This window comes from Podarcis cretensis, assembly GCF_951804945.1.
Source record: "Podarcis cretensis genome assembly, chromosome: 8".
Lineage (NCBI taxonomy): Eukaryota > Metazoa > Chordata > Lepidosauria > Squamata > Lacertidae > Podarcis > Podarcis cretensis.
The window spans coordinates 62,279,507-62,298,750 of NC_137177.1; the positions used below are offsets into that span (position 1 = coordinate 62,279,507).

General features: G+C 45.8%; 1 protein-coding gene across 2 annotated transcripts in view; it reads left to right on the forward strand.

The window, feature by feature from the left end:
• The window catches only part of VSTM2B (V-set and transmembrane domain containing 2B), a 45,219-nt gene extending 36,348 nt beyond the window's left edge, over positions 1–8,871 (forward strand). For both annotated transcript variants that reach the window (XM_079988926.1, XM_079988925.1), the window contains exon 6: positions 8,112–8,871. In XM_079988926.1, coding sequence (XP_079845052.1) covers positions 8,112–8,200 — 89 coding nt within the window. In that variant the 3' untranslated portion in view covers positions 8,201–8,871. The remainder of the gene's footprint in view (positions 1–8,111) is intronic.
• Positions 8,872–19,244: the final 10,373 nt, after the last annotated feature.

Sequence of the window (19,244 nt, forward strand, 5' to 3'; positions counted from 1 at the left end):
CTGGAAGTAGAGAAGAAAAGCACAGCAATTGTGGGTATTTTGAAAGGACCCGGTTTGTGTTGTTGCTGTTGTTTCCCCCCCCCCCCCGTACAAATCTCTGACAGCATTGTATTAGCAGGAAGATGAATTGATTATAGGTTTTTAATTTAAGGAGTGCGTCTTGTGGCAAGTGCACAATGCCTGTATGTACCACTGCGCTCCTGCGAGCAAGGCAGGAACAAAGCAACTGTGTGCATCAATATTAAACAGCTCCTGTTGGGTTTTGCATTGGTAAAAGCCGGGGTGTCAGTGAAACGGGGGGTTATTTGTCACAACAGTCCTTAGCAACCGTTATTTTTGCATTGCTGGGCTGTTACCATCGGGGAGGCAAATTGCTGTCATCGGAGAAGTGGAGCACTTTAGCAGAATAGCGGAATCTGTATCTTGCGAATATGGCTCTGGGCAAGGAAAGGATGTCACCATTCAGTGCGGCACCAGTTCCGACTTCAAAAGGACAAAGCTTAGTAGGGAGAGAATGATGGTTGGGAGGCATGCGATGCGCCAGCCCTTGCTGAACACGCGGAGGTACGAGGGAGACTGGCTGAAAACCTGAGGCCGCACTGAATTCCATGATGGAATGGCTCTGATCTGTCACAAGAGACTAGGGCCCTGCGGGACTTGACATCTTTCCGCAGGGCCTGCAAGACAGAGCTGTTCCACCAGTCCTTTGGCCAGGGCACAGCCTGACTCCCTCCTTCGGCAATCTTCACAGAATTCTAGCCCAATGGTTGCCATCAATTTGATTTGAATTAATTTTATAATGAAATGATTTTAGAATGTTGTACTATTTTATTGTTGTTAGCCGCTCTGAGCCCGGCTTCAGCTGGGGAGGGCGGGATATAAATAAAATTTATTATTATTATTATTATTATTATTATTATTATTATTATTATTGAAGAGAGGCAGGGCAGAGATCTTCCAGCCATGCAGCCAGCCATGCCCTCCTGAAATGATACTCCATTCCACCTCCTCCCTCAACTGGTTTTGCATCCCCTACCCCACCCCAAACAGTTGGCATTCCATAGCAGCTACAAAGTGCTCTCTGTCTTCACATGGCTGTTTTTGAAGTTTTTCCTTCCCCCAATAATAACAACAAAATGTCTCTGTACTTGTGCAGACTCCTGTCTGAAACCATGGACAGCAGCTGTAAATCACTTTCGACAATACTGAGATAGATCAGCTAAGATCTGACCTGGTCCAAGGTAGCTTCCTATGCTCCTAGGTCTATAAAATTGGGCATAGTGTCTACAGAGATGTTTTCCTCCACTTCTTGATGATTGGGAGATTCAGGACAGGCTAGGAAGGAACTACTTCTTCACATCATGCGTAGTTAACCTGTGGAATTCACTGCCACAAGACATGCTGATGGCTGCAGACTTAAGGCAGCTTTCTTTATTATTATTTCACAAAATGCACATACTGTTTGATTATTATTTTTTTAAGACCTCAAAAAGCACAACACAGCAAAATTACCAGTCAAAAAACAGTTACGTAAAGCATCTGCTTCAATCTGCATTTCTAACCACTGAGGCTACCTGGGCCTCCAATGACAAAACTGGATGCAGAAGCACCCACCCCAGATTGCAGACTTGCTCCTTCAGGGAGAGTGCAATCCCATCCAGGTTAGGCAATTGTACCAATGTCTTGGTCATGGGAACTACTGGCCTTGCTTTGCCAGGATTCAAGGTCAGCTTCCTTTTCACCATCCCTCTCACCTCTGCATCCAAACACGGATACAGGGACTGCACAGCTCTCCTAACTCAGATGTTCTGGAGAAACAGAGCTGAGTGTCAACAGCACAATGATGGCACATTGGCCCCAAATTCCTCAAGACTGCTCCCAGCTTTCAACAGGCATTATACAAATTCGTGACAAATAAGGCTATCAAATGGCTGTGCGCTGCTACCTCCAGGAGTATGCTTCTGAATGCCTGTGGTTCATGAGCAACACTGGGAGAGAGTTATTGCCCTCAGGTTCTGCTTGTGGATTTTCTAGAGGGACCTTTCTGTCCAGTGAGAAACGGGATACTGGCCTAGATACTGGTCTTTGATCTGATCCAGCTTTTTTCGCATTCTCATGAAGTATTCTAAGCAATGGAAAGCACTGTACAAATATTAAGCATCGTTGCACTACTCATCTAAGAGATCCACACAGGCATACGGAAGAAGCAAATTCAACTCAGTTTGACCCACTGGTCTGAAAAAACTGACCAAGTGTTGAACTATGATGCTAAGCCTAACGTTTTATAGGGTTATGACCTGATCCCTTTAAAGATTAATTATCTAGCTCTTTGCTGTCCTACTCACAAGACAGATAAGAGATTATTCTCAAAAGACAGGGAAATATCCCTGGGGATTCCACAAGCCATCTGTTGTAAACTAACATTTGCCCTGCATTTTTAAACTTCCGCAGTTTGCATGCAGGAAAAGATGAATATGCATTGAGTGGTTTAATAATCAACTCCTCTTCCCAGGGAACTCTGAGAACTGTAGCTCTGTGAGCGGAATAGGAGGCCTGCGAACAACTCTCAGCACCTGTAACAAACTACAGATCCCAGAATTCTTTGGGGGGAGCCAAGACTGATTAAAGTGTGAGGCAGAAACTATCCCACACCATCCCCCTTTGTGTTTCCCAGCAACTGGTATTCGGAGTAGGGCTGAGCGATATATCAACATATCGTCCAAAACCAGTTTGAGGTCCATATCATGATACAGTGGTACCTCGGGTTACATACGCTTCAGGTTACAGGTTACATACGCTTCAGGTTGCAGACTCCGCTAACCCAGAAATATTACCTCGGGTTAAGAATTTTGCTTCAGGAGAGAACAGAAATTGTGCAGTGGCAGCGCAGCAACAGCAGGAGGCCCCATTAGCTAAAGTGGTGCTTCAGGTTAAGAACAGTTTCAGGTTAAGAACAGACCTCCAGAACAAATTAAGTTCTTAACTTGAGGTACCACTGTAGTGGTTTCATAATTTTTGACCTGGCAATTTATTGCAAATCGGGGGGGGGGTGTTATGCAAAAATCACAATTTATTGCAAATCGGGGGGGCGTGTTATGCAAAAATCACAATATAGAAAAAAAAAAACCTTGAACCTAGCCAGTTCCTCTTCATAATCCCATCCTTATTTCATATATTAGTATATTGCAATGTTTAGCTGTTGATATATCACAAAGCTGAAAACCAGATATCACCCAACCCTGCTGTTCCCTTCTACATAGTTTCATCCGTATTTCAGACATCGTGATATATTGTGATGTTGAAAATCAGGTATTGCTCAGCCCTAAATCAGTCTCAAAGTATCTCTCCGATTTGGGAGGTAATGAAGCCATCCTAACTAACAGCCGCTGGAGATTGCACATCCCTGAGAGTTGTGCTTCTATAAAGCAGCCAGGAATTTTGTGCCATGTCATTGTCAGTTCTTTCAGAATGTTGCCTCTATCCAGTGGGCTGGAAGCCATGACATTTGAACTGGTTTCAAGCTTGTTTAAATAAACTTATAATGCAGATGTGTCAAGCAGATGGGGCAGAGGCCATTGTCTGGTCACAGCAAAGTGCAAAGAAAGCTACAGTCTGGGGTTAGATCAGCTCTGAAACGGACTGGTTGCAGCAGCCGTGCCTGTACTAAATGCTCTTCCATCAGCTCCTTTTCAGATACTCCAAATGGCAAAGGTTAAAGATGGTACATGGGATGCGGGTGGCGCTGTGGGTTAAACCACAGAGCCTAGGACTTGCTGATCAGAAGGTTGGCGGTTCGAATCCCCGTGACGGGGTGAGCTCCCGTTGCTCGGTCCGTGCTCCTGCCCACCTAGCAGTTTGAAAGCACATCAAAGTACAAGTAGATAAATAGGTACCACTCCGGTGGGAAGGTAAATGGCGTTTCCGTGCCCTGCTCTGGTTCACCAGAAGTGGCTTAGTCATGCTGGCCACACGACCCGGAAGCTATGCACCGGCTCCCTCAGCCAATAAAGCGAGATGAGCACCACAACCCCAGAGTCAGTCACGACTGGACCTAATGGTCAGGGATCCCTTTACCTTTAAAGATGGTACATAGGGACATAGGAAGCTATCTTATACCCAGACTATCAGTAGAACTTGCTCAGTGTTGTCTAAAATGGCTGGCAGAGGCTCTTCAGGGTATCAGGCAGAAACCCTACCTGGAGATGCCAGGGATTGAACCTGAGACCTTCTGCACACAAAGCAGGTGTTCTGCCACTGCGCTACATCCTGTCCCATCCTGTCTAGGTGAACTGTGCTGATTTTTGTCTTCACTGAACTTGACAGGCATAGGAAATGGTCTTATCCCAAGCCAGACCACTGGTCCATCTATTGCCTACACGCTGCCTGGCAGCGGATGCTGTATTGCAGAGCTTTTGACTCTTCCCCAACAGTACCGTGTTTCTAAGAGAGTCTTGATGGAAACGCTTAGTGAACCACTGGATTTCCCAGGCCACATAATTTGCAAAGCAATTCTGCAAATAATTGCTTTTCCATCATCATGAATTCATTTTTATATTTGTTGCAGATTTTTATTGCAGAAGGGTAGCTGGGTAGCAGAGAAGCTGAAATGTTTGAATCCCATTGGTACAAGTGGGACTTAACACTAGATTGCAGGCACACACAATTTTAAGCTGCAAAAGCAATAGATACTTGCTTGGGGGCAAACCCAAAGAATGGCTTGCATCCGCGCCTGATTTGCACCACAGACAGCATTTTTTATTCCACGGTGCATCGTCTGCAATGCAAGTCAGAGGAATTGTTAGTTCCTATGTACAGCTGCCAATCATCCAGAATTGCAGTCACTGAGAGACCTGTGAGCCTGTGTGAAATGGAGTGTAACTTTTCCTGGATCATACTCAGGTTTCATCAGTCTTTCAGGGATGATATATATTTAATGAACAGCACATCTTGGAAATAAGTTCAGGTTGTAGTGAAGGGTGGTGTCTTTTTAAGGGTGTATGATTTGAGCTTCTATCATAATAGCCTTGACATTTTAAGCATCTCAAACTATCTTCTTCTTTGGCGATCACTCGTAGCTGAGTAAGATTGTCTTCCATAAACACGGTTTTAACAATGAGTCCGTAAGTGACTGTGGAGGCCAGTTCTGGATCCACACGTTCTTCCACAGTGGGGACATTGGTTTCCAGGTGGCAGCTGATCACATTGTGGATTTGCCAAGCATGCTTTCCTTGTAGCACGTTTCTCCCTTGCGTCCTGAGTTCGAGTGTCTTCAAACTATATTTAGGCTGTAGTTAACTATTGATTTAAGTGGATCTTCTGCACAGTGTCTGGTCATTTAATCTAAGACCTGCGGGGGCTGTTTGCAAATTACCCAGCAGTAGAAGAGAGAAAGGCACCGCATGCACAGAGGCACTCCTTCTACTGTTTATGTTTTACAGAGCTCAGGCCTGGAATGCTCTCGAAATACATCATGCCGCAGGGATTTCCCTGTGTACTCATGGCATTGCTGGGGGGTCAGAAAGCCATTTTGCTCCAAGCCATGTTGGTTAGAGGCTCTGCAAGCTATCACATTCTCTCCTCCGTGAGGTTGTATGATTGCTTCCCAAATTGGGGGGGGTGAATCTGTAGTGCTATGTGTATTTTACATGTAATTACATGCCACTGTGTGAAGATATTTACTTTCAAAGTGGGATATAAATCTGCTTAATAAATTAAATTAATTAACTTTTGGGTTTCCAAATACATCACTATGGCCAGTAGCTTAGACTGCTTTTTTTAAAAAAACAACAACCCACGATTAGACAAACTGAAGGATCAGTGGAACTGACTCACACAGGAGGCAGTGATGGCCACCAACATAGATGGCTTTAAAAGAAGAGTCGACAATTTCATGGCAAATGAAGCTACTATTGGTTACTAGCTGTGATGGCCATGCTCTACCTCCCCAGTTGGAGGCAGTGATGCTTCTGAATACCAGTTGATGGAAACCACAGCAGGGGAGGGTGCTCTTGAGTTCAAATCCTGCTTGTGAGTTTCCCACAGGCATTTCTCTTTCTAAGTTCTGTTCTCCATATTTCCTTATCAGTGACTGAATCATAAAAATTCATCTGCGTTTTTGTGCACTTTCTCCCTATTATGCACTATTTCTGCTGATGCAATGCATATTTTCGTACATTATTGTCATGAATGTATGGATTCTTATACACACACCAGCTCCCCATATACACTTTTTTGTATACATCACTTGGTTGAAGAAACACCTTGCAAAATTTGGAGGTGTGCCATCTTGGAAAGAGAACCAAGTTTTGATGCACAGAGGGGCTTTTTTTGCAAAAAGTGTGAATTGTGTCATTTCTCATTGAAGCGTGAAAAGAACCCAGTTTCTCTCCATCCCTAGGAAGGAGAAGAAGCTTCTTCTGATTCCCCTCTTCATCCATCTACACAACATCAGTATTGTTCTGCTTTAAGGGAGCAGTATATGTGCCTTTAGGGACGCGGGTGGCGCTGTGGGTTAAACCACAGAGTCTAGGACTTGCCGATCAGAAGGTCGGCGGTTTGAATCCCCACGATGGGGTGAGCTCCCGTTGCTCAGTCCCTGCTCCTGCCCACCTAGCAGTTCAAAGGCACGTCATAGTGCAAGTAGATAAATAGGTACCACTCTGGCGGGAAGGTAAACGGCGTTTCCATGCGCTGCTCTGGTTTGCCAGAAGTGGCTTAGTCATGCTGGCCACATGACCCGGAAGCTGTACGCTGGCTTCCTCGGCCAATAAAGCGAGATGAGCGCTGCAACCCCAGAGTTGGCCACAACTGGGCCTAATGGTCAGGGGTCCCTTTACCTTTACATGTGCCTTTACATTGGCTGGTATTTCGCTTGTACCAGAAGCACAGGCATGTCAGCTCACCTTTCTCTTTTCAACACACACAGCTAATCCATGGTGATGCAACTCTACACAAATATTTATGCAGAGCTTTTAATTACAGTTGCGTATGAACAGTGGAGGCCAGCCATATTCCTGCAAGGTGGCTTCTTGGAACGCTCTTCAGGGCTCTCCAAATTGGATTGCACTGAAATCTAATAGCAGGAATGCAGACAGGGGGATGAGTGTTATCAATTGATAGAGGCAGAGAAGAGTGCACGTTTTTGCTTGCTTTTTATCCCTTTTCATCATCTAGGCAATATGATATTTTATTGTTTCGATCCACGCAAGCTGTAATCAACCGTAGAATTTATGTTCCAAGTATGCCTTTATTTATTTTCAAATAAATAAGGCAGGGGGGGAATAAGATTTCTTTTAAAAGAATATCTTTGAAGCTCTAAACATTGAATGGAGTTCAACGTCTTCATGCTCACAATCAGCATGCATTAGACAACAATATTGACTATGGAGCCAGCCAGCCCTATCTCAGTTGTGAGCATAGATCAGTCCAGAAAGATTTGTAGTGGTTAGACCAGGGGTTGTCAACCTGGTCCCTACTGCCCACTAGTGGGCATTTCAGGATTCTAGGTGGGTGGTAGGGGGTTCTACGGCACAAGCTGAATCTTCCTTCCATCGAGCACTGATGGATGGTAAGGAAATTTTACCATAAAGAAAGATGCATTTGTGGGCAGTAGGTATAAAAATGTTGACTACCCCTGGGCTAGACAGAACAATCCAAGAGTTCCCTTTGCCTATATACACATTAAGAATGACACTCAGCCTGGACAATGAACATGGGATGTGTCGTATTTATGGACATACACTTCTAAAAATGGTCCTTGCATTATTGGTCCATCATCTAACCGGCTACTGCCACAGGTTGCACACCTCTGCTCTAAACTGCCTGAACTGAAGGCATTCTCTGTGGGGTATGTGGGGAGCCTGTGGCCCTCCAGATGTTACTGAAGCTCAACTCCCATCAGCCCCAGAAGAAATGGCCAAGGATGATGGGAGTTGTAGTTCAGCAACACCTGACAGGTCAAAGGTTCCCCATGCCTGCCCTGTGACCACTCAGTACTTCACCAAAACACTAAAGTTATCAATGATTCTGAACTGCTGCAAAAATTAAACCTTTCTCTTCTTTCTTTCTCTCTCCCTCCCTCCTTCATTTTTCTTCCTCTTGTTCCCTCCTAGGTACTGAGCCAATTTACGTGACAGATCCTTTCCTCTATTCGTTCCTGTTGATGTTCCATAAGCTTGTACACTTATTCTTAGACCACTGATGGACTTCTTTATCTGATAATCCTCAGCCAAATGAGAAGGAAACTATTTAAAACAAAAACAAAAAACACACTGAAAAAGAACCCTCAATGAAAACTAGAATCTTAAAGATGGACAGAAAGAGACTGGAAAAGAAGCATGAACACATTCAACAAGGGGAGGGGTAAAGCATATTTTTGGGACATTACACAAAGGTCAGTCACCTGAAATAATGCATCTAGTTTTGAGATTCTATGGTATCAATGCCCTGTTCCACACAAGGTAGCTATTATTTCTCTCTTTTCCAACGTCTTTTTTTTCTAAACCTTTCCTCTGACAATTAATTTTGCACGAACTGTTGAACAGTTGCTTTTATGATGATATGTAAAGACATGGGGGGGGGGCAAAGCCCTTCTAAGGAAGGGTCCTATTTTTTAGTAGATTATTGTGGTTAGGCTTTTTATTTTTATTATTATTATTTCCTTTCTCCTCCTCCCTTCCCCTCCCCCACTTTTTTAATTAAATTATTTCTTTTGGGGGGAACTATTGATTTTTTAAAAAGGCACATCTTACCATAATGGATATTCACTGTCGATAATATTTATTTTTAAATATAAAAAAGAGAAAGATTGGAAACAAGGTAAGACATTTGTTTATAAACCGTATTGTATATTGCTGAATAACAGTTGAATTAAAAAAGAGAGATTTTGAAATAACATTTCTGCATTGAGGTATAAATTTCCACCAAAAAAAAACAACCCATGAAAAATCCAGCATTGTGCTGCTAGATTTCTTAGAGCAGGGAGGCTTCCTATAGGTTTTTTTCCTCATGTAAAGACACACACATAAATACCATTAATCTTTAGACCTAATGCTCATTCTCCCCTGCTTTCAGCTGGGTCCATAAAGGGAATTGGTCCTTGTTCCTATCCAGATGTGAGGGGCTTGTGTCCCTCCAGCTGTTGTAGAACTACGACTCCCATCAGTCCTGGAAAGCATGGCTAATGGCCAGGGGTGATGGGAGTTGCAGCCCAGCAACATCTGGGAGGCCAAAGTTTCCCCACATCTGTTCTAAGCATAACCAGCAGTTGCTCGCAAGCCAGTTCTCTGGAATCTACCAGCATCTGCCACTGAACAGAAATCCATGGGGCAGGATGAGATGACCTGCTTGCCAAAAGACATTGCAAGGCAGTGGAGGAGGTGTAGGTGATGTGAATGATGGAGGGAACATGACCTCAGCAACCGACACGGGGCTCTGCCCACCATTCGGCAACTACACACCTGCACAATGCTAAGTTTGGAGCCCACCATCCCATGAACCCCTCCATTCGAGGTAAGGGACCTCCCCTGTACAAAAGTGGATGTTGCTATGTTCCTATAATCCTATAAGCAAGAGTCTTCTGTCCTGACCCATACTGTGTGAGCACATTGCTCCTGCACAAGCAGCCTTTCCCATTCACTTCAGCTACACTCTGGAAGTGTATACTCAATTCTGGCCAAACTAAGCCTCCCAGAGCAAAATATACATGCAGAGACGCTACCTGCTTAATATATTACTTCTGGTACACAGCTGCTAGAGGGCCGTGAAAATTGGTGTCCCCAGCTTTGAAGACTCGTCTACCCATGTACTATCAAAACCAAAGGGGCACCTTGGTTGCCGGATGTGAAATATATTGGAAATATTTTTGGCTCTCGTATGCCACTACTAGGTACATTCAGAGACCCAGTCATCTTCGGCTCAGGAGCTCTTCCTCGACCAAGGAGGATACAGCTCTATCTCTGTGGTGCAATGGGTTGGTGTGTCTGGCTGCTAAGTAGAAGGTGGGTGGTTTGAGCCCACCCAGGGATGGCTGTAGGCAAGATTCCTGCATCACAGGGGGCATTGGAATGGATGACCCTCAGGGTCCCTTCCAATTCAACAGTTCATAATTGAGGTCCTGGACCACGGCATGCAGATCCAAGTGGCCATCTCATGCAGCTGATATTTATATGCATGTCAGATTGTGAACGATTGGTAATATAGATATAGACATATAGCAGCCTTTCTCAACCTGTGGGTCACCAGATGTTGTTGAACTACAACTCCCATCACCCCTAGCTAGCAAGTCAGGGATGGCCTTGGTCCAGTATACCTGAAGGAGCGTCTCCACCTCATCATTCTGCCCGGACACTGAGATCCAGCGCTGAGGGCCTTCTGGCAGTTCCCTCGCTGTGAGAAGCCAAGTTACAGGGAACCAGGGAGAGGGCCTTCTTGGTAGTGGCACCCGCCCTGTGGAACGCCCTTCCACCAGATGTCAAAAAGAAAAATAACTACCAAACTTTTAGAAGACATCTGAAGGCAGCCCTGTTTCGGGAAGCTTTTAATGTTTAATAGGTTATTGTATTTTGGTGTTTTGTTGGAAGCCGCCCAGAGTGGCTGGGGAAACCCAGCCAGATGGGAGGGGTATAAATAATAAATTAGTGTTGTTGTTGTTGTTGTTGTTGTTGTTGTTGTTGTTGTTGTCCAACAACATCTGGGGACCCACAGGTTGAGAACCACTGATATATAGAGATATAGAGACAGATGATAGATAGATAAATAGATGATAGATAGATGCACCACTAAGGGGAGGGGCGCATCATGTGAACTTTCAGGCACTCCAAACTGACTTGGACTATCTCTTCTGATATTTGCCTGCAGCTGGTGGCTTTTGGCCTTCCAGCAGAGAATCTGTCCGCTCGCTACTTGATCACTGCATCGTAAGAATGGAATGAATGGATCTTACCCTGCTGGCACAGCAGCCTGAATATCAGAGCAATGAGGGGGGTTTTTATTCCTTTGTCTGGAGCCTCCAGGGAGCTCCAAGCCCCCACCAAGACGCAGTTCCCTGAGTGCCATTTCAAGAGGTTGAAAACCCTGAAACAGATGTGAGAGTCCTTGGCAGAATGCATATCTCTCTCTCTCTCTCTCTCTCTCTCTCTCTCTCTCTCTCTCTCTCTAATATACCTCAACAAAGCACTTAATTAAGGAGTTGCTGAGGCTGCCGCTGTACAATGGGCAACCTGGCTGATTGTTTCCACAAACAAAGCAATCTGAAGATGGCAGAATCTACAGGACCAGTGCTTTAAAAGGATGCCAGCAACTTGCAGTCAAAGCACTGACAGATTCACACTATGATTAACTGCATCCTCCTCTCAGAAGCATAGCGTAGAGTTGGAGAGCTGTTTCAGAGCCACAACTGTTCAGAATCCTCTCTTCAAACTAGTGGTTGCAGTGAGGGAATTTTGAGTACTGGACTTGGTAGTTGAGCTCAGCGCTTGGAATGAACTACCGGTAGTTCCATTTCACAAAGTTCACTGAATCTTGGAACTGCACCAGCAAGTAGTTCCCGGAATTGATGGGCGAAATGAACATGAATTAAATTTGTTTGGTGGTGGAGCGTTGAATGATTTCATTTTATTATTAGCTGTTTTATTTATAGCATTTATGTCCCACCTTTTCCTCCAAGGATCTCAAGGTGCTGTGCATGGGTCTTCCCTTCTGCATTTAATCCCCACAACAACCCTGTGACGTAGGTTAGACTAAGAAGCAGTGACTGGCCCAAGGTGAGCTTCATGGCCAAGTGGGGATTTGAACCGTGGTCTGTCCCAGGTCTTAGTCCGACACTTAAACCACTACACTACACTGGCTCTCTTCAACTTCATTCTCTTCCATGTGGTTCTTTTCACTCTTTAGACTATTTGGGCTTTGAAATAAATTAAACACCTGTTCCACTGAGTGTGCATGTCTGTGTTGATGTTTCCTTAGCCTTCCTAAGCACATTTTATACTTTATCACAGCAGCTTGTAAGATCTGAACTCGGGGCGGGGGAGATAATAATAATAATAATAATAATTTATTATTTGTACCCCGCCCATCTGGCTGGGTTTCCCCAGCCACTCTGGGCGGCTTCCATAAAAACCAAAAATACATTAAAATATCACAGATTAAAAACTTCCCTGAACAGGGCTGCCTTAAGATGTCTTCTGAATGTCAGGTAGTTATTTATCACTTTGACATCTGATGGGAGGGCGTTCCACAGGGCAGGCGCCACTACCAAGAAGGCCCTCTGCCTGGTTCCCTGTAGCTTTGCTTCTCACAATGAGGGAACCACCAGAAGGCCCTTGGCGCTGGACCTCAGCGTCTGGGCAGAACGATGGGGGTGGAGACGCTCCTTCAGGTATACCGGGCCGAGGCCGTTTAGGGCTTTAAAGGTCAACATCAGCACTTTGAATTGTGCTCGGAAACGTACTGGGAGCCAATGTAGGTCTTTCAAGACCGGTGTTATGTGGTCTCGGCGGCCGCCCCCAGTCACCAGTCTAGCTGCCGCATTCTGGATTAGTTGTAGTTTCCGAGTCACCTTCAAAGGTAGCCCCACGTAGAGCGCATTGCAGTAGTCCAAGCGGGAGATAACTAGAGCATGCACCACTCTGGCGAGACAGTCCGCGGGCAGGTAGGGTCTCATCCTGCGTACCAGGTGGAGTTGGCCCTGGATACAGAATTGACCTGCGCCTCCATGGACAGCTGTGAGTCCAAAATGACTCCCAGGCTGCGCACCTGGTCCTTCAGGGGCACAGTTACCCTATTCAGGACCAGGGAGTCCTCCACACCAGCCCGCCCCCTGTCCCCCAAAAACAGTACTTCTGTCTTGTCAGGATTCAACCTCAATCCATTAGCCGCCATCCATCCTCCAACCGCCTCCAGGCACTCACACAGGACCTTCACTGCCTTCACTGGTTCTGATTTGAAAGAGAGGTAGAGCTGGGTATCATCTGCATATTGATGGACACCCAGTCCAAACCCCCTGATGATCTCTCCCAGCGGCTTCATATAGATGTTAAAAAGCATGGGGGAGAGGACGGAACCCTGAGGCATCCCACAAGTGAGGGCCCAGGGGTCTGAACACTCATCCCCCACCACCACTTTCTGAACACGGCCCAGGAGGAAGGAGCGAAACCACTGTATAACAGTGCCCCCAGCTCCCAGCCCCTCTAGACGGTCCAGAAGGATGTTATGGTCGATTGTATCAAAGGCTGCTGAGAGATCCAGCAGAACTAGGAAACAACTCTCACCTTTGTCCCTAGCTCGCCGGAGATCATCAACCAGCACGACCAAGGCAGTTTCAGTCCCATGATGAGGCCTGAATCCTGACTTGAAGGGATCCAAATGGTCCGCATCCTCCAGGCGTGCCTGGAGTTGTTCAGCAACCACGCGCTCAATCACCTTGCCCAAGAATGGAAGATTTGAGACTGGCCGATAGTTGGCCATACTGGCCGGGTCTAAAGATGGTTTTTTAAGAAGCAGTTTAATGACTGCCTCTTTCAGCAGATCTGGGAATGTTCCCTCACAGAGGGAAGCATTCACCACCCCACAGAGCCCATCGCCCAGCGCTTCCCAGCTTGCTTTTATTAGCCAGGATGGGCAAGGATCCAGGAGACAGGTGGTTGGTTTCACGCGTCCAAGCAGCCTGTCCACATCCTCGGGGGTAACGGATTGAAATTGATTCCATGCAACTTGACCAGACAGGGCTCTAGCACTCTCCCGCCCCAGCCCTGCTCCCACGGTGGTGTCTAGCTCCTTCCGAATATGAGTGATTTTATCTGCAAAAAACTTTGCAAAATCATTGCAGGAGATCTTGGGGTCTTTACAAGGCCCCGGTGGTAAAGGTGGCTCCGTTAAATTACGAACCACCTGAAATAGTCTCCTGCTACTATTTTCTGCAGATGCAATAGAGGCGGTGAAGAAAGTCTTCTTCGCCGTCGCTATCGCCACTTGGTAGGCTCGACGATGAGCTCTAACCTGTGTCCGGTCAGATTCGGAGTGCGTTTTTTGCCACCGACGCTCTAGCTGTCTCAGCGATTGTTTCATCGCCCTCAGCTCTGAAGAAAACCACGGGGCTGTCCGGGCTCCATGCAATCGGAGAGGGCGCTTCGGAGCCAGACAGTCGATAGCCCTGGTTAACTCCGCATTCCAGCGGGCCACCAGGGAATCAGCTGAAAGGCCATCAACATGGGATAAAGCATCCCCTACCACTCTCTGGAAACCATTTGGATCCATTAAGTGGCGGGGGCGGACCATCCGAATTGGTCCCACCTCCCTGCAGAGAGGAAGGGTCGCGGAGAAGTCCAGTTGCACCAAGAAGTGATCTGACCATGGCACTTCTTTTGTTTCACTTTTAATTAGTGTCAGATCACCCACGTCACTAGAGGTGAACACCAGGTCTAAGGCATGTCCATGACTATGAGTCGGGCCAAACTTATTCAGGGACAGCCCCATGGAGGCCATGCTTTCCACGAAGTCCCGAGCAGCCCCTTGTAAGGTCGTGTCAGCATGGATGTTAAAATCCCCTAGGACAACCAAACTAGGTGTCTCCAGGAGAAAATCCGCCACGACCTGAAGCAGCTCAGACAGGGAATCCTTGGTGCAGCGGGGAGGTCGGTACACCAAAAGGAATCCTGTACTGCCCCTATTGCCCAACTTCCAGAACATGCACTCAGAAAACTGGATCTTCCCAGTAGGACGCCTGGTGCAAGCTAGTGACTTCCTAAAAATCACTGCAACCCCCCCTCCCCGCCCACATGACCTGGGTTGCTGTGCGTAAGAGAAACCTGGTGGGCAAGCAGTGGCAAGGACAGGCCCATCTGCTTCCTCCAACCAGGTCTCTGTCACACATGCCAGGTCAAATCCTCCATCCACAATCAGGTCATGGATGGCAGTGGTTTTATTCATCATTGACCTGGCATTACACAGCAACACCTTCAGGTCATGTAGGTTTCCCCTGTTGATTCCAGTATCCATCCGGATTCTGTGTGCAATTTTGATAAAAGCACACAGTTTTGCAAGCTATTTCTCCTAACACAATGCATTTGTGTATGTCATTTTCAACAACATCTCAGTTCTTGTGCACATGCTGCCTTAATATAATGCATTTTTATAAATGCTCTTTGCATTGGAAAAATTTGGATAGATTCCAGAGGGATGGCTGTGTTCAGTTAATGAATTGTTTCCGGAAGTGTGAACGGGATCAAACTGGGTTTAAATGCAAACGGAATCGAATTTCCCATCTGTCCCTGCTGTAGAGGCATGCATTCTTGCTATGCCCTTGCAAACCTGGTAGAGGATTTTGAAACAAAAAGATTCTGTCTCCCAAGGCCCCTCTAAATCCAAGCTGCCCTCTGAAATTCTGGGCTCTGGATAAACACCGATTCAGTCCAAATGAATCACATGACTTGAGCTGGCGACATTGCCCTTGACTCCCTGTCTTCCCTCTACATTTACTCGCTACATTTTAGTCATACAATCAATTATCTGTGCGAGGATTTGACATCAGTTAAAGGCTTTTGTGTGTGCTGAGAAACCGTATGTAATAACCAAGGGGTGTTATGCTTTTTTTTCCCCCATCTCCCCTGCATCAGCCTTTAATCACATTAGAAGAATGGGCTGCGGGGAGCACGAAGGGAAGAATTAGAAGCAGAGGTGGGGAGGGCTTTTTTTTTTAATCAACAGTGAAATCAGAATTCATCTGGATGATCCAGCAACTACAAACTTTTAAAAAATGAAAGGAACTGTCATGGCTCAGTAGCAGAGGACATGCTTTGCGTGTCAAAGGTCCCATGTTCCATCCTCTTCCTCCCCTGGCATCTCCAGGTAAGGCTGCTTACCTGAAAACTTGGACAGCTGCTGCCAGTCAGTGTTGGGAGAACCGCGCTAGATGGACCAATGGTCTGACTCAACAAGAGGCAGCTTTCCTGTGTCTATGATGGAAGATGTCCTGTCCTCGCTCTGGAATTATGACAGGGATGAAACACTGCATTAGGTTATTGGGGACATAATTACCTTCCCCCCCAACTGGATTATTCCTTTTCTTTAGGGCTAGCATGGCTAAGGAAAGCAGGTCTTGCATTTTGCTGTACCCCTTTCCCCCCCAACTCACAAAATCAGTCCTCACTCTAAAAAGTCGATCTGCCTGTCATCCATATTGACTTCAGCCTTATTTTTTTATTTATCTATTACAGTTATGTCCTGCCTTTCCTCTAACAAGCTCAAGGTGGTGTGCCTTCCCCATTTTTATCCTCACAACAACCCTGTGAGGTAGGCTAGCTGAGAGATGGTGGCTGGCCATTGAGGTCACCCAGTGAGCTTCATGGCTAAGCGGGGATTTCGATCTTGGTCTCTCCCAAGTCCTGGTCTAGCGCCCTAACCATCACTAGAGTTTATCCATGTGATGAATAATAATAATAATAAGAAGAATAAGAATAAGAATAAGAATAATAAATTTTATTTATATCCCGCCCTCCCCAGCCGAAACCGGGCTCAGGGCAGCTAACAACAATAAAACAGTACAAAAGTACAGCACAAGCAACACTCTAAAATCATTCATTATAAAATTAATTAATTAAAAATGAAAGACTGGAGAGAGTGATGTGAGCCTCTCCAAGTGGTGAAAACATCATTTCTATACATACCTGTTTTCGGTGAGGTTAATTCCAGCTTTTCACAGCTCGTCAAGTGTAGCAGTGAATTTCCTGATTTGGATTAGATTTACTTCTTAGTACTTCATAACATTTATATACCATTTGATTGTAATAATAAAAAAAAGCCCTCGAAGCAATTTACAGAATAAGAAGATACAACAATAAAATTACCAATAAGAAGAATTAACAACAATCATTTAAGACTTTTGAAAAGTTAAAAATAACAATAGATTAAAACTCTACTTCCTAAACATTTGGGTAGGCTTGCCTAAAAGAAATGTTTTGAGCTGGCACCAAAAAGTTTACAGGGAAGGCGCCCTTGTGATATCAATAGGCAGGGAGTTCCAAAGTGTAGGTGCTGCCACACTTAAAGATCCAGTTATGATTGAGTTCTTATGCAGCACTTAAAATAGTGCTAAAGTGGTCGAGTGGGCGCACGTCATAGGCAGAGGAGCTTTGAAATCCTCCCCCTCCCCATGGTGCTTTGAGAGTCCTACTTTTTATTTACTGACCGTTTTTTGCAAAGGACGAGAGATGGGCACAGTGCATCTGCCATGGCTTTGATCGACAGAGGCCTGGGGCAAGCCTTACTCCTTCAGAAGAAGTCTATGTTCTTTCCAGTGCAGGCTGTCATGGTGGATTAGAAATGGACACTGCCCTAGCTGTACGAAGGCTTTGTGGTTTTGGGTGTGTGTGTGTGTGTGTGTGTGTATCCTCCCCAAACCTAATCTCCTTCAGTTCTGAAGCCTTTCGGAATCTAACGATGGGTTAGCTGAACCTTTGATGTGCTACGATAATTCAAAGTGCCATCTGGGTGCTGTGGACGGTTTTTAACTTGTACGGACAGTGTGCATCAAAACAGGTCACAAACTCTGGCTGTGCCACAGCACCGAGCAGCGCAGGGTTAAAGGACATCACAGGCAACCCAACAGCCTGCATCTTGATGAGAGTGTCTATTTTAAGCACATTACACCAGTGCTCTGGAATCTACATTGACTTCTTCTAAGCATTCTATGCACAAAGCAATGCCCTCTTCTTAACCAGCAGAGCCCTATGTGGCTTGGGGCATAAGATACTCAGGACAATGACATAGATGTCCTTTAAAAAGCAAGAGAAATAGCTGGCAAGCAACTTCACTGCCCTGCAATGCACTTACATGTGGGGGGGGGGGTTCTGTCCTGGAGAGCTCAGCTGTGGAGAGGGGGAATGGTCCCACTGTTTTCTAGCATGTAGAGGAAAAGCCAGTTATGCTGAGCATGCATTGGCTAGCACACGTGACATCACCAACTCCATTCTCTAATCTCATCCCTGCCTTGAAACTGTTCTTAAAATGTTTCCAAATTGGGAATTATGAACGTGACGTTGCATGCCACTCCAAGTCGTGAGAGATTCCAGGGGTTCTGTTTCCATGAAATGAAAGTCAGCAGAGACTTTGGTGTCTTTAGAATATATGGTTTTATTGGCAGATATATAAAACCTGAGTTTAAAATGGAGATGCTCCCAGCCTCAACACCCCAAGAGATCTGGCTTCTCTATTTGGCACCACTTTAGATCCTGCACAGAGCGAGCATGTTTCTGCTGTCTCTTGCTTCCAGCCTGCTTCCTGCTTAGCTTGCACAAACCACTCTGGCTTTTGTTCTCCTACCTAGCAGCAGGTGTGTGGAGGAAAGGCCCACCCATTACCCTATATGGCACCATCATTTAGTTGTCACTCTTGCAACCTAGCTCATTCTTTGGGGAAACTGATGAGGACATTGTCATACAAAACAAAAAAATGTTTGACCAGCAAGCTCCCCTGGTAGATGCAAACCCTCACTGGGAATTAGAAGGGACTCAAAACACAATGATAAATGAATGTTAATGCTTAAACAGGTGTGGAACCTCTAGAAGCTGAATGTGTTCCTTCCTGGACTCCTCCCAGCTTAAGTGTGTGTGTTTGTCTCTGTTTCCTCCCTGTTAGTGGTGAAATGGGTGACAACTAGAGAGATCTTTTTGGCTTTGGCGTTCTGTCTATGGTAGGGGCAGAGAACCTCTGGCCAGCAGTCTGGATTCAGCTCAAACCTGCCCCTGCTCATCCCCATCTTGTCAACATCAGCTGGGAGGTGAGCTTCCATTAGTGCAAATGGGACCTCCCCCATCCCAAGCCTAAATGCATTGTATGGGGAAAACTGCAGAAGGAAGAGTTAGCCATCTGCGTGCACTCTTCGAAAACTGGGGGAGGGACACCTTGAGAGGGTAGCAGCTGGATGAGAAAGGGTTAACCTTATCCTCTTTGTCTAATGCCACCAACGTTCCCAAATGCTTCATTTGGGAGCATGCAGAAACAACAACTCCTTGGAGTTCTTCCCCTTCTTCTCCAGAGGGACCTTAGGAGCCCATCCTCAGTGGTCGACTCTCCTCTTTTCACTCCGATTGACTCCTATTGGCATGAAAGGTGAGAAGACATATTGGCTAAGAAGCTCCCCTTTCATGTTAAGTGGGTGGCTCTAGGATGCTGGAGAAAGGGACCCTGCTACAGAAAGAATAACCTACACATACACACACACACACACACACACACACACACACACACAC